The 14,135-nt window shown below is 43.4% G+C and overlaps 3 protein-coding genes across 3 annotated transcripts in view; 2 read left to right on the top strand and 1 right to left on the bottom strand.

Annotated features, from left to right (window-relative positions):
* LOC133521675 (peroxisomal acyl-coenzyme A oxidase 3-like) overlaps window positions 1-3,536 on the top strand; it is a 29,533-nt gene extending 25,997 nt beyond the window's left edge. Inside the window, exons 14-15 of the mRNA XM_061856764.1 lie at window positions 801-2,174; window positions 2,295-3,536. Of these exons, the coding sequence (XP_061712748.1) occupies window positions 801-2,174; window positions 2,295-2,405 (1,485 nt within the window). The 3' untranslated portion in view covers window positions 2,406-3,536. The remainder of the gene's footprint in view (window positions 1-800; window positions 2,175-2,294) is intronic.
* Window positions 3,537-3,605: 69 nt separating this feature from the next.
* On the top strand, window positions 3,606-11,737 carry LOC133521673 (glutamate receptor ionotropic, delta-2). The gene is made up of 9 exons (XM_061856762.1): window positions 3,606-3,808; window positions 5,018-5,207; window positions 6,824-6,972; window positions 7,214-7,465; window positions 7,744-7,873; window positions 8,292-8,400; window positions 9,700-9,874; window positions 10,041-10,177; window positions 10,811-11,737. The coding sequence occupies exons 1-9, from the start codon at window positions 3,606-3,608 to the stop codon at window positions 11,677-11,679; spliced, it is 2,214 nt and encodes a 737-aa protein (XP_061712746.1). The 3' UTR covers window positions 11,680-11,737.
* Window positions 11,684-13,784, bottom strand: LOC133521674 (uncharacterized). The gene has a single exon (XM_061856763.1). The coding sequence runs from the start codon at window positions 13,379-13,381 to the stop codon at window positions 12,389-12,391; it is 993 nt and encodes a 330-aa protein (XP_061712747.1). The 5' UTR covers window positions 13,382-13,784; the 3' UTR covers window positions 11,684-12,388.
* Window positions 13,785-14,135: the final 351 nt, after the last annotated feature.

Raw genomic sequence — 14,135 nt, 5'->3', positions numbered from 1 at the left:
GCAGCCCTTTCTTCTCGTTTAAAATTGAAAACTACTTATTTCCTTGATAATCGCTGCTGAAGTTTTCATCTGCTTGCGCCTGGTGGGCCCGCGACGCGTAGCCCTCAGTAGCACCTGCTGCCGGGATTCATCGTTTGGCTCGATGAAGATTCAAGAACGTTAAAGCCAGTGCCACCACAGCCCAGTGCCAGTGCCCCATATTTTATTGTTTTAGATTAGACTCGCATACTGACGGACATTAGTTAATTTTAGAATAGACGACATTTATTCAGAAAACGCTTAAGTTTAGGTATTATATGAGACGACAGAACCAATTTATTATTAAGCGTCACTGAAAAGGTCTCCACTCAGCTTAATGTCAAGATACCACCTGAGGACCTCGACGCTGGTCTTCCGTGGAAACCTTTCCGAGAGAGCACAGCTACACGCTAAAGTACAAAATTTTATATATTTAAGTACAAAAGTTTCAAGTAAATATCATAAGGCTATAATTATTATTCAATTAAAAACTAATATCAAATAAATTATTTAAATTACGGTACCTAAACAGTCAGTTAGTCGTCATTCAAGGCGAAATAAATTTTATTTTATCGTACATATTTTGACTATTATATGTTTTTCTATAAGAACCTGTTTCATTTAGTTACTACCGCTTTAGATAGCCGGCCACACATTATGTACTCTGCGACAGCACTAATAAAATAATATTATTATAAAACATCTTTAACTAGCCAACTGTTATCGTCCGAATCGAATTCATCCCAGACGGCAACACCAGTCTTCGTTTTATTATGTTTTAGGGCGGGTTCTTCTCAGCGGAGCAAGGCTTGCTGCTGCGAGAAGGCGTGCTGGCTATGTGCGCGGAGCTGGCGGGCGAGGCGGCGGCGCTCGCAGACACGCTGGCGCCGCCCGACTGGTGCCTCCACTCCGTGCTGGGCTGCGCCGACGGCGAGGTACGTACTGTCGCTGTGGCGGAGCTGGCGGGCGAGGCGGCGGCGCTCGCAGACACGCTGGCGCCGCCCGACTGGTGCCTCCACTCCGTGCTGGGCTGCGCCGACGGCGAGGTACGTACTGTCGCTGTGGCGGAGCTGGCGGGCGAGGCGGCGGCGCTCGCAGACACGCTGGCGCCGCCCGACTGGTGCCTCCACTCCGTGCTGGGCTGCGCCGACGGCGAGGTACGTACTGTCGCTGTGGCGGAGCTGGCGGGCGAGGCGGCGGCGCTCGCAGACACGCTGGCGCCGCCCGACTGGTGCCTCCACTCCGTGCTGGGCTGCGCCGACGGCGAGGTACGTACTGTCGCTGTGGCGGAGCTGGCGGGCGAGGCGGCGGCGCTCGCAGACACGCTGGCGCCGCCCGACTGGTGCCTCCACTCCGTGCTGGGCTGCGCCGACGGCGAGGTACGTACTGTCGCTGTGGCGGAGCTGGCGGGCGAGGCGGCGGCGCTCGCAGACACGCTGGCGCCGCCCGACTGGTGCCTCCACTCCGTGCTGGGCTGCGCCGACGGCGAGGTACGTACTGTCGCTGTGGCGGAGCTGGCGGGCGAGGCGGCGGCGCTCGCAGACACGCTGGCGCCGCCCGACTGGTGCCTCCACTCCGTGCTGGGCTGCGCCGACGGCGAGGTACGTACTGTCGCTGTGGCGGAGCTGGCGGGCGAGGCGGCGGCGCTCGCAGACACGCTGGCGCCGCCCGACTGGTGCCTCCACTCCGTGCTGGGCTGCGCCGACGGCGAGGTACGTACTGTCGCTGTGGCGGAGCTGGCGGGCGAGGCGGCGGCGCTCGCAGACACGCTGGCGCCGCCCGACTGGTGCCTCCACTCCGTGCTGGGCTGCGCCGACGGCGAGGTACGTACTGTCGCTGTGGCGGAGCTGGCGGGCGAGGCGGCGGCGCTCGCAGACACGCTGGCGCCGCCCGACTGGTGCCTCCACTCCGTGCTGGGCTGCGCCGACGGCGAGGTACGTACTGTCGCTGTGGCGGAGCTGGCGGGCGAGGCGGCGGCGCTCGCAGACACGCTGGCGCCGCCCGACTGGTGCCTCCACTCCGTGCTGGGCTGCGCCGACGGCGAGGTACGTACTGTCGCTGTGGCGGAGCTGGCGGGCGAGGCGGCGGCGCTCGCAGACACGCTGGCGCCGCCCGACTGGTGCCTCCACTCCGTGCTGGGCTGCGCCGACGGCGAGGTACGTACTGTCGCTGTGGCGGAGCCCACACTTTGCCTTTGCAGCCTTGCCATCTATATTGAAGTAAGTTTGCGCTATTGTTACCTAAGTTGGACGTGAAAGCCTATGATCTATCGGCAGGTATACAAGCACATCCAGGACGGCATCCTGACGTACCCCGGCGCGCTCGCGCGGCCGGCGTGGTGGCGCGACGTCGTGCACTGGCGCTCCTACGTGCCCGCCAAGCTGTAGACACACTCACACTCAAACACACACACACACACACACACACACACACACAAAATTTATAAGATACCTTCCGGATTTCGGGCACGGTGTTCGGGCGCGATATCTTTTTATTTGGCTGTACCTTGATAAAAATGTACAGCAATTGTAATAGCACTTCTAAATGAACAAAAATACTCCAAAACAAACCTTATCTTTATATTCTAAGTCTATATAAAAATAGTGGGGATCCGTTTAAGGGGATATTCTGATTACAAAAAAATAAAGAAAAATTATTTGACACGAAAATTTGATGGCTCTTGTGTGGAGGGCTTTCTGATTACAAAAAAATAAAGAAAAATTATTTGACACGAAAATTTGATGGCTCTTGTGTGGAGGGCTTAAATTTTTTTTTTCGTGTCAAAATTTTACTCTGCTGCTTTTTTCTAATCAGAACACGGTAACAAATATGCCCTTAAAAGGATCCCCACTAATTTTGTTGAACCTTGTACGAAACGCATATCGGAATTGGTTTACCCAATGTCCCGGTAGATGGCGCTGTTACATCGGTCAACTAGCGAACGTTAGTTCAACGTAGTTTTATAAGGTGTTAAACTTTTTTTGTATTTATCTTAGGATTTGTGTGGAGATTTTTACTAGTAGAATAAATACACGTCAGTTTGTTGTTAAACTCGGTATGTAATTGTAATTATCACATTAGCTAGTTAGCTACTGACAAACGATGTATGATGCATTCCGTTTGTAATTGTATTTTTTGTATATTTTCTAATAAACTGAAAGAATAATAAAAACCTAAAATTTATAAAATACTTGGTGTATTCCTATCTGTCCCCGCCTCGGTCACGTGGTGCGGGGACCGGTGAAAATATTTTGAATTTGAGTGCCAAACATTACTTATTTATCTGATAACTGTTCAATACTGAATTACTTATACTATTTTTATTTCTTATTAATAGGACAGATGTTTTTATAATATTCAAAATGATGCTCAATATTTTTTGTTACCTACTCACTTTATAGGTAATAGTTTTTTTTTTATATAGTTATAAGTAATAATTTTACAATCGGACTATATTTTTGTTAATGTATTCATTTATACACGGTTATGGTTACCTAATAAACGGTTTTATACAAGGGTTACATTTTATTTCATTAAACTATTTCCTTTAGACTATCTAGAGGGCAATACGAACTCATTATAAATACATGGAACTAATTCGTAAGTTGGCCTCGGAGTTTGTAATTGGACGCGCATACGGAATCAGCGCTGTCAATCACCGGCGGGGATGGTGTATGGTACTCGTAGGTAGCGAGGTGCGCGCTCTTTTACCGGGTTTCTTCAGTAATGTCTGTGTGTCTGGTGGAGATATGTTGAAATGTGTGGTTTTTGGGCTCATTGTAATTGCAAGGTAAGTACAATGCTAATTTAAAATATGTATGAGAGAAATTTGTATTATAGACACTTTAATTGTCCACTTAATTTCACTGAAATGAGATAAGGACTAAAAATAATGAATAGGTAAGAATGTCGCCTAAAAAACTAACCTTCATGTTTATAAATATTTTTTATATTTCTTATTCAAGTAAGTTTCATAAAGATGTGGACGCGCTTAAAAACGTTTTATCCTGCGTTTTGGAGAATAAAAGCCTTAGCTTATCTCGAAAACCTATATAAAAAGCGGCCAAGTGCGAGTCGGACTCGCTCATGAAGGGTTCCGTACCATTTATGACGTATTAAAAAAAAACTACTAACTAGATCTCGTTCAAACCAATTTTCGGTGGAAGTTTGCATGGTAATGTATACATATAATATATTTTTTTAGATTTTTCATCCTATTATTTTAGAAGTTACAGGGGTTGACACATTTTACCAATTTGGAAGTGTCTCTCGCGCTACTCAGTTTATTCAGTTTCTAACATCATCTAAACTATTCAGTTTAGAAAAAAAAATGATGTTAGAAACCTAAATATCATTTTTGAAGACCTATCCATAGATACCCCACACGTATGGGTTTGAAGAAAAATTTTTTTTTTATATATTTTATGACGTATTAAAAAAGAACTACTTACTAGATCTCGTTCAAACCAATTTTCGGTGGAAGTTTGCATGGTAATGTACATCATATATTTTTTTTAGGTTTATCATTCTCTTAGTTTAGAAGTTACAGGGGGGGGGGGGGGGCACACATTTTACCACTTTGGAAGTGTCTCTCGCGCAAACTATTCAGTTTAGAAAAAAAATATATTAGAAACCTCGATCAATATCATTTTTGAAGACCTATCCATAGATACCGGGACACGTATGGGTTTGATGAAGATTTTTTGAGTTTCAGTTCTAAGTATGGGGATCCCCCAAAATTTATTGTTTTTTTTTTTTCTATTTTTGTGTAAAAATAAATATTAATGCGGTTCATAGAATACATCTACTTACCAAGTTTGAATAGTATAGTTTCGGAAAAAAGTGGCTGTAACATAATCGGACAGACAGACGAACATGACGAATCTATAAGGGTTCCGTTTTTTGCCATTTGGCTACGGAACCCTAAAAACTGACACGGCGCAGTCCGTGAAAACCTCTAGATGAATATAAAATTTCCACCACGTTGGATTTGTTCTAGCACGCACGCAACTTTATCCCCCATAATACGTGGCGTGGACGAGAGCAAGGATCTGGAGTGGCTGCTCGTCGACCTGCTCAACGGGTTGTCGCGCCACGTGTCGTGCGCGGCCGTGGTGTGCGACGCCGCGCACCTCGGCGTGTGGGCGGGCGCGCTGTGGCGCCGCACCGCGCCGCCGCCCGTCGTCATGGTGAGCCTGTGAATGTTACTATTGTTAGAGACAGTTCAATTTCACGGCAAAGCAAAAGACTGTCGCAATGTTACTAGTGTTACATTACAAACATTTTTTTCGATAGTTATGTAATAGAAGAAAAAAACACCGTCCACCAAATGAACAAAATATTTATAAAAAAATTACGTGAGGTTAGTATAAAATTCTATAGAAACAGATGCAATTTCTTCTTCGAAATCCACGTCAGTACACACAGCACCACATGCCATTTTATTTGGTTTCTGATAGTCATAACAGTAGACAATCATTAATTTCACGACATTCTCTGAGAGTAGACAGTTTCGTTTATCACTATAAATATGGTTGCCATACGTCCCGTATATACGGGACTACTACCGTAGTTTAGTACCGCGTCCCGTATTTTATATTGTTCCGTTTATTGTCCCGTATATCAATACCGCCGCAGAATACCTATATACCTACATGGTCATAATCATCTCTGCTACCCATGTTTCAAGTTGTTTCTCACCTATATGAGTTAAATTAAAGCTATTTGTATTTTTTTTTATTAGGAAAAGGTAAGCATTTGCCCACAATCTCACCTGATGGTAAGTGCCGACGCAGACTAAGATGGAACATGCTTACCTAAAAGATGTCTATTCACTCTCGATTGAAAAAGATCCAAATTATAGTGGACTGGGAATAGATTTACAGGAAGTGAATTCCACTCCTTAGCCGTTCGCATAATGAAGCGGGATGCGTAGTATTTAGTGCGAATCAGCGGCGTAGTATCGACGTAAGGATGAAACGCAAGTCCGCGTCTAGTCCCACGGTGGCAGAACGGAGATGGGGGGATTAGATTATGTAGTATCATCGCACACTCCCCGAAATGTATCCTAGAATACCGATAAACAGGCTACCTTTCTACGGTGTTCTAGGCTATACACCATATAGTCTTGGCGGTTCACTCCGGAAATCAGTAAAATGCTGCGAATGGTGTTAAAGGTATGAAAATCGGTACGATTGATCTTTAGTCCATTTAAATCAATTTGACCCGTACCACCAAAAAAATATTAAAAAATGAGGATTTATGAAGTCATCTTTTTTTGTATAGAAATTTGTTTTTGTTCAGTAACCTATCGTGTCTGGTGTCAAATGAAAGGGCATTCTGAGCCGGTTCTAAAAATATACACACATAACTGATAATATATAAGGACACAAGTAACTGATGCCTTACACTTTGGGCAGAGCATGAAATGGATATGGGCTGGTCATGTGGCAAGGCTCAATGACGGGAGGTGGACAGGAAAGGTGACCAAATGGAAGGGCCCCCTGGGCTCTAGAAAGAGAGGACATCCACTAGCCAGATGGCAGGACGAAATTGTTGCCACTGCGGGTAAGGAATGGCAAAGTGCAGCAAAAGACAAAAACAAATGGAAACAGCTGGAGGAGGCTTTTACCCAAAAGGGATCTACAGCAGAAAAATATAAATTAATATTTAAAAATATATATATCAAACGACAAAATTCTCTGTGGAATATCGAATAATAATCGGGATTTATAGGCCCGTGAAATCCAAGGAGATATAATAATACTTTTCATTACCGCCGCCGAATCTGTTACAATTGTTATAGATAGTGGTGGAAGAGTACGAGGACCTGCTGTCACCGAACTTCGACACGCTTGAGTCGCTGCGGCAGGCGCGCAAGGACGGCTGCAACGTCTACGTCATTCTGCTGGCCAATGGACTGCAAGCAGCGAGATTGTTGCGGTTTGGGGACAAGTATGTATGTAGGTAAAAAAATGTATGTATGTAGGTAAAAAATTTTATGTATGCAGCCGGAATGTATGAATCAGCCAAAATTTTATTATAGTAAAAGTTGTTCAGAATGATCTTATAAAGTCATTAACGTAGAGTATGAATCTAAAGTAACACACAGTTAATAACGCCCTTGAGGACTCATCGGGGTTTCACCCCGAGATTCAATATTCATCTTGATTGTTCTGTATCCTGTATATCGCAGGCACCGCATCCTGGACACGCGCGCCAAGTACATCATTCTGCACGACTTCCGGCTGTTCCACAGCGAGCTGCACTACCTGTGGAAGCGCGTCGTCAATGTGCTGTTCCTGCGCTACCACAGGAAGGCGGTCGGCGTCAGCAAGAGCAAGGCCTGGTTCGACCTCTCCACCGTGCCCTTCCCCAACCCTATCAAGGCCATCTTTGTGTCTAGGAGGGTGGATATTTGGAGGAATGGGAGGTTTCACTACAACAGGTTGGTTACCGAGACTCCGTTTACTTATGAGCATTATGTCTATCCTCATTAGGGAGTTCTACCAGCACAGATTTTACATGATGAGAACCGAAAATTTCCGGTTTCTATATTTACCCACTGTTAGTGTTATCACACATCATCTAAGTCTCAGGATCTAGTTTTTTGGATATTTGGGAATTGAAGACCCGGAATGAAATCCTGGATGCCTGCTGGATGATGCGATGCCTGAAACAAGTCGTACATTACTATACTCCATTAGTACATTATACTTGTTGCAGGCCTTTGTTTGCAGACAAGACTAGGAATCTGAACGCGGAGGTGCTGAACGTGGTGTACCTGGACCACGTGCCCTCCGTGGTGGTCACGAAGGACAACGACACCAACAAGATTGGAGGCGTCGAGATAGAAGTAAGTTGTCAAGCAATTTTACACCAACTTGACATGCAACAGTGTGAAAGTGCCACCAATATTGTGTATTCCAATTTATCCCCGCCCCGTGTGACCGCCGCCATACCCTATGAGCCGGGGACAAATGGTAATGATTCATATGAATGCACCTATTCCCATCTGTGCCCGGCGGGGACAAATTGGAATACTTACACCCACCAAGAAATTAAAAATATGAGTAAGTACCTATTAAGCGTTCTTATAGTTGTGCCGTTCTAGAAACAAGCGTTCTACATTTTATCAATAACAAAACACAAAATAGCTTAGATGGATTGATGGGATGATGAACCTACCCGTCTTTCCTAACTTTCCTATTACTTTTGCAGTTTTCGAATACGGTGCAAAATGGGAATACTTTTGCAGATTTATTTTTCTACAGATCCTTAACACTCTGGCGGAGAAGATGAATTTCAAGCCAAATCTATACCAGTCGGTGAACGCCGAGTACCACAAGTGGGGACAGAAGCAAGCCAATGGCTCATTCTCAGGTAACTTCTACCTAGAACTGGTGTATAAGATCCTGTTTTAGATAATGAACAAACTGAGAATGAACCCGATGCCGTCAAGGGCCGCAGCTAGAGTCAGAGCAAGATAAGTTGTTGGCAGCGTTTTTGTTAGCCCAGACGATGCAAGTGTCAAGTAAACGTCATAATTTTATAGAAATATGACTTTTAAAATAACCCGTGCACTGTCTAGGCTATCAAAATCACTGCCAACTTATCTTGGTCAGACTCTACCCGGCTTCCCTAGCTTAAGGGCCTGTTTCCACATTGATTAGTGTTTAGTGCGAGTTCATACATTTGCTACTTAAGTAACAATTCTATGCACCCGCAACTAAACAGGCCCTAAGAATAGAGTGGCTCTAACACTGGCTAGAGGTCTCTACGAACTCTATAGTCTATGTTAGTGCTAGCGGTACGCCAAAACACGCTGCAAATTGTGTTAAAAGCATGAAAATTAGTACGAAGAACCAAAAACAATTGAGGAGTTATGAATTCATCTTTTTTTTTTGGGAATAAAAATGTTCAGAAACCTATCGTGTGTTGTATTAAATGAAAGGGATTGTAAGCCAATTCTAAAAATATATCACATCAATACATTTCAGTCTTTTTTTGTAGAATAAAAATAATTTACATAATTTCGTGATCGCTAGCAGTTTAGACTCTCCCATAGACACTGGAATAATCTGCATGTAATTAATTAATAGGCAGAATTTTAACCATTATTAATATTTATTTTGTGATTATATGTAACGCTAAAATGTACCTTTTTTTAAATTTACGTTATTTTAATCATTTTATTGTAATATGGATCATTTGTTATCTGTAATAAAGAATTGAATTGAATATATAACTTACAAAGTTTGGGCTTACCCAGATGCAATACCGTTCCTTTTTTTTTTGTAAATTATACCTAATATCGTCATATCTAGTATAGTATGTAGGTATTGTATCTAGAGGACTCCACTTTTTTTTTTTTTTAAATTCTTTTTATTCTAATTTCAACAAAGTGATTGAAATGTGAAATGTAATGATATTTTTAGACTTGGCTTTTAAAAAATCTGATCATTTTTTTTCATACAAAAAAATAAGACGTCATAACTCCTCTCCTTTTTTTTGTACCGATGTTCATACTTTTAAAACCATTTGCAGCATTTTACTAAATTTCGGGGTGTACCGCTACTCGCTAGGACTAGGTATGTTCAATAGCGAGACTTATGAATTCAGAATGGTTGGTGGAAGAATGTCTCAAATATGCTTGTCTTGTGTGCCTCTTGTTTCTCGCAGGCCTGATCGGCGAGCTGGTGAGCGGCGCGGACGTGGCGCTCGGCAACCTGCAGTACACGCCCTATCACCTCGAGCTCATGGACCTCAGCATCCCGTACACGGCGCAATGCTTCACGTTCCTCACACCTGAAGCGCTTACTGACAACTCCTGGAAGACGCTCATTTTGCCCTTCAAGTGAGTGACCGATGGACCTCAGTATCCCCTACACGGCGCAGTAAAGAACTTCCTCACACCTGAAGACGCTCATCCTGCCCTTCACATGAGTGCAGCTTATAGAAACCATCATCATCACTCTTAGATGACAGATAACAGCTAATAGTCGTGTCTCACAACTTTGCAGACTGTACATGTGGATAGCGGTGCTGCTGGTGCTGCTGATGACGGGCGCCATCTTCCACGGGCTCGCGCGCCACTACATGCACCTGCTGGAGTACCAGCAAGAGCATAACATTATCACAGACAAATATCAAGATCACGGTGCGTGCTGATCTAATATCATTCACATTTCACACTCCAATTTCTTTGCCAATAGAGAGCAAATAACATATTTTCATCAATCCACTCGGACGCTATACCTAATAGTTCGCTTTTTTAGCATTATAAATACGGTAATCGGCACGTGGTCTTTTTATTACCTATAATACCTATAAAAAACACTTGAAAAATAAGGCAACAACAACTAGGTATAAATCATATACGAATTTACATTATTTTGCTTTCGTAAGTAATCGTTACCTACTGATTTTTAAAAAGCGTTTTTCAATAAAAATACATGTCAAGATTGTTTACCTTTTTGCTAGTTCTAAAAAAAGCTAATTATAAAGAAACTATTCTTTGCCTCTCGTGCCTTGAAATACTCGCAACGCTCAAGATTAAACTGAACCAGTCGGTATGTTATGCAATGTTCAATTTTGAAATCTTTTGTTTGTGGATTCTTAAGACATGCCTGACCTCTAAGAACTAAAAATAGCACCGCAGTCTACCCCGAGGGCCACGACACGCACGCTCGACGCGGACTCCGACCGCCGCACGTTTGTCTCTCTTAGCCGATGTATGGTGGTCGGCGTCAGCGACTCGGCGAGGCCTACACGTGGTAATAATTATTTGCAGACTCAAAACCAGTCGGCGTATACCTGTTCGGCGAAGTGGTGAACAGCATCCTGTACACGTACGGGATGCTGCTGGTGGTGTCGCTGCCCAGGCTGCCGTCGGGCTGGGCCGTGCGGCTGCTGACGGGCTGGTACTGGCTGTACTGCGTCCTGCTCGTGGTGTCGTACCGCGCCAGCATGACGGCGCTGCTCGCGCGCCCCGCGCCGCGCGTCACCGTCGACTCGCTGCCCGAGCTCGTCGACAGCCGGCTGCTCTGCGGCGGGTGGGGCGCGGAAACCAAGCGCTTCTTTGCAGAATCTCTAGACGAACTCGGCCAGAAGATCGGCGAGAGATTCCAAACGATCGACGACCCGGACGAGGCCGCCGCTAAAGTCGCTCAGGGAGTCTACGCGTACTATGAAAACAAGTATTACTTGAAATATTTAAGCGTTAAAAGGAAGAACGGGAATGTGAGCATGGAAACGCAGAATTCGACGAACACTACTACTATGAAGCTAGCCTCCGATAGAGAGTTGCATATAATGACGGACTGTGTGGTCAATATACCGATATCTATTGGTTTTCATAAGAATTCCCCGTTGAAGCCACTAGCTGATATTTATATGCGACGCACGGTGGAAGTAGGCTTAGTTGAGAAGTGGCTGAATGATGCCATGTACCCAATCAGAGCATTAGACACATTTGATAATGAAGTTAAAGCTCTCATGAACTTGAAAAAGCTGTACGGAGCTTTCATAGCCCTCGCTATAGGATATTTTTTGAGCTTTATATGTCTGTTTGGGGAACTCATATATTGGAATTGTGTTGTCAAAAAAGACCCTAATTTTGACAAATATGCTATGGACCTCTACTATATGAAGAAAAAATAATACCTTGGTTTTATAATTATGTATTTAAACTATTTAATAAGATCATGATTTAAGTTAACATTTCTTTAAATCTAGTTCAGTCATAATTAGTCTTTAGAATGAACATACCAAATAAACTTGACTCCAAATGTCTAGTCATAATAAATGCAGGGATGACAACATTGACTACAATTATTTCCCAAACCCCCATACAAAATAGATACCATAATCATACTGATAAATCACTATCTAATTACATTTCATAAAATTAAAATACACATGCTACTACAAACAATATTCCTACTAAAATGGCATCATTATTTTACAGATAGCCCTATATTTTAATGAAAAATATGCTAAAGGTGCATTCTTATTAAGACTGCAGCTAGAAATAAATACACAATAGAATAATCAGAATGCAAATATTTGCTACTCCTCAACCAGAAGAATGTCTCAAATATGCTTGTATTCGGTCTCGTCCTATATCTCAAAAAACTGAGTGCAATTAGAATACCTCGCAGATAAACAGATAAATTTAATTTTTATTTATTATTTCCATAGTAAAAAAACAGTTACCAGCCTCAGCAATGAGGGATCATTTATTGAATTTTAATTATCATTAAGATGATTTTATTTTCAAATCAATAAATTAGAGACTTGTGGCATTTTGTTGTGATGTTATTGTCATAATTGAACTAATCATGAACATTAGCCTGCATCTGCAACATATTTATTGTTTAATCTCTTTCACATTAGGGTCAGGGTTGAAGGCAGGAGGCAGCGCCCCCGGCGGGGCATTCTCTACAATCCAGGGATGCTGCAACACACTGGTGAGAGGCAGTCGATTATCCGGGTTTGCCACAAGCAGCTTGCCCATGAGATCCTTTGCCTTCTCAGACACATACTCCGGATACTTAATTATTAAATACCTAATTTTTAAACAAGTCTGGTTTGAGTGCTTAGCATCAAATGGAGGTAATCCTACAAGTAACTCATAGCATAACACACCTAGACTCCAAATGTCAACAGCGTAGCTGTGGGGCTTTCCTTCAATCATCTCTGGTGATAAGTAGTCCAAGGTTCCACAGAGTGTCATTCTTCTCGAGGACGGGGAGTGCACGGACCAGCCAAAGTCAGCTATTTTGAGCTCCCCATTGTGTCCTATAAGTATATTCTCAGGTTTGATGTCGCGGTGTATGACTTTCTTGGCGTGGCAGTAGACGAGGGCCTTGGTGAGGTCGCGGATGTAGATGGCAGCAGTTTTCTCGTCGAAGCGGCCGCGCTGCTTGAGCAGCATGTAGAGCGCGCCATGCTTGGCGTACTCCAGGATGAGGTAGATACGCTTCTCGTCGTGGAAGTAGCCGTACATGCGCAGGATGTTGGGGTGCCGCAGCCGGCACTGGATTTCCACCTCGCGCCGCACCTGGTGCTCGATGTCCGCGTCCAGGATCTGGCTCTTGAACAGCACCTTCAGCGCCACCACGTACCGAGACTCCTTCTCGCGCGCCAGATACACATTTCCAAATTTACCTTTTCCCAGCGCCCGCCCGAGGTCGAAGTCTGTCAATGCCCATGAACTTTTCTTCTCGTGTGCATTCTTCAGGCTCGCTGGAGTGGATTCTTTCGTGTCTGCGATGTTCGCTTTGGTGCTCGACTGTAGGGGGCGGCCTACGGGCAACGTTGGTACTTTGAAATTATCACTTGCGGGTTTCTTGTTCTCCATCTTAGTAACAATGCAAGCACAGTGAGAAGCTTTTAAGATGTCCTTTTGTCACGCGAACATTTCATAAGTTTACACTATATGAACATACAGTAACCGTAGTTGATTGATATAATTTTACATAAATTATTATTTCATACGATGTTTTAACAACTCCGCAGTGAATATCGTTTCAAATAAATAACGTATTTTGCTATCTGCAGCGATTTGAATGTCAGTCAAAAAAATATTGCCATACTGGCCTGTGCATACATTTAGGGAGATTTATTTAAAAAATATCGCCTGAAGTGAAGTCCTTAACCAAAGTCTTAAACAAACTATATAAAACTGTGCGTTTGTTTCTACAAAGAATATAATAAATTATACACCATGACAATAGACAACATTAATTTTGCAAATGTGAATGATATTTGTAGTAAAAACCTGGAAAATACCATTAACTTGTAACAACACTGTTGTAATTGGGGTTAGGGTCCAACGAATACTAAAACTAACCGCAAAGGAAGTTTTTTATTTAATCTTTTTCAAATAGTTCATAAAATAAAAATATCAAATCTCATGCATTTATAATAGAATAAACAAATGTCGTTTCATTAATATTGTAATAGTGTACTTCATTTGTATAATTTGGTCTGTGAGGCCTACCGCGAAAACCGAAATTCGCCAATTGCGGGGATTTTTCTCTTTTACTCTCTCTATACGACGTCATTAGAGTGACAGAGAAAAATACCGCGGTAGGCCCCCTGATTTGGTCATT

This window comes from Cydia pomonella, chromosome 9 (genome assembly GCF_033807575.1).
Source record: "Cydia pomonella isolate Wapato2018A chromosome 9, ilCydPomo1, whole genome shotgun sequence".
NCBI lineage: Eukaryota > Metazoa > Arthropoda > Insecta > Lepidoptera > Tortricidae > Cydia > Cydia pomonella.
Note: the sequence above shows the minus strand (reverse complement) of the source record. Positions and strands in the feature narration are given on the sequence as shown.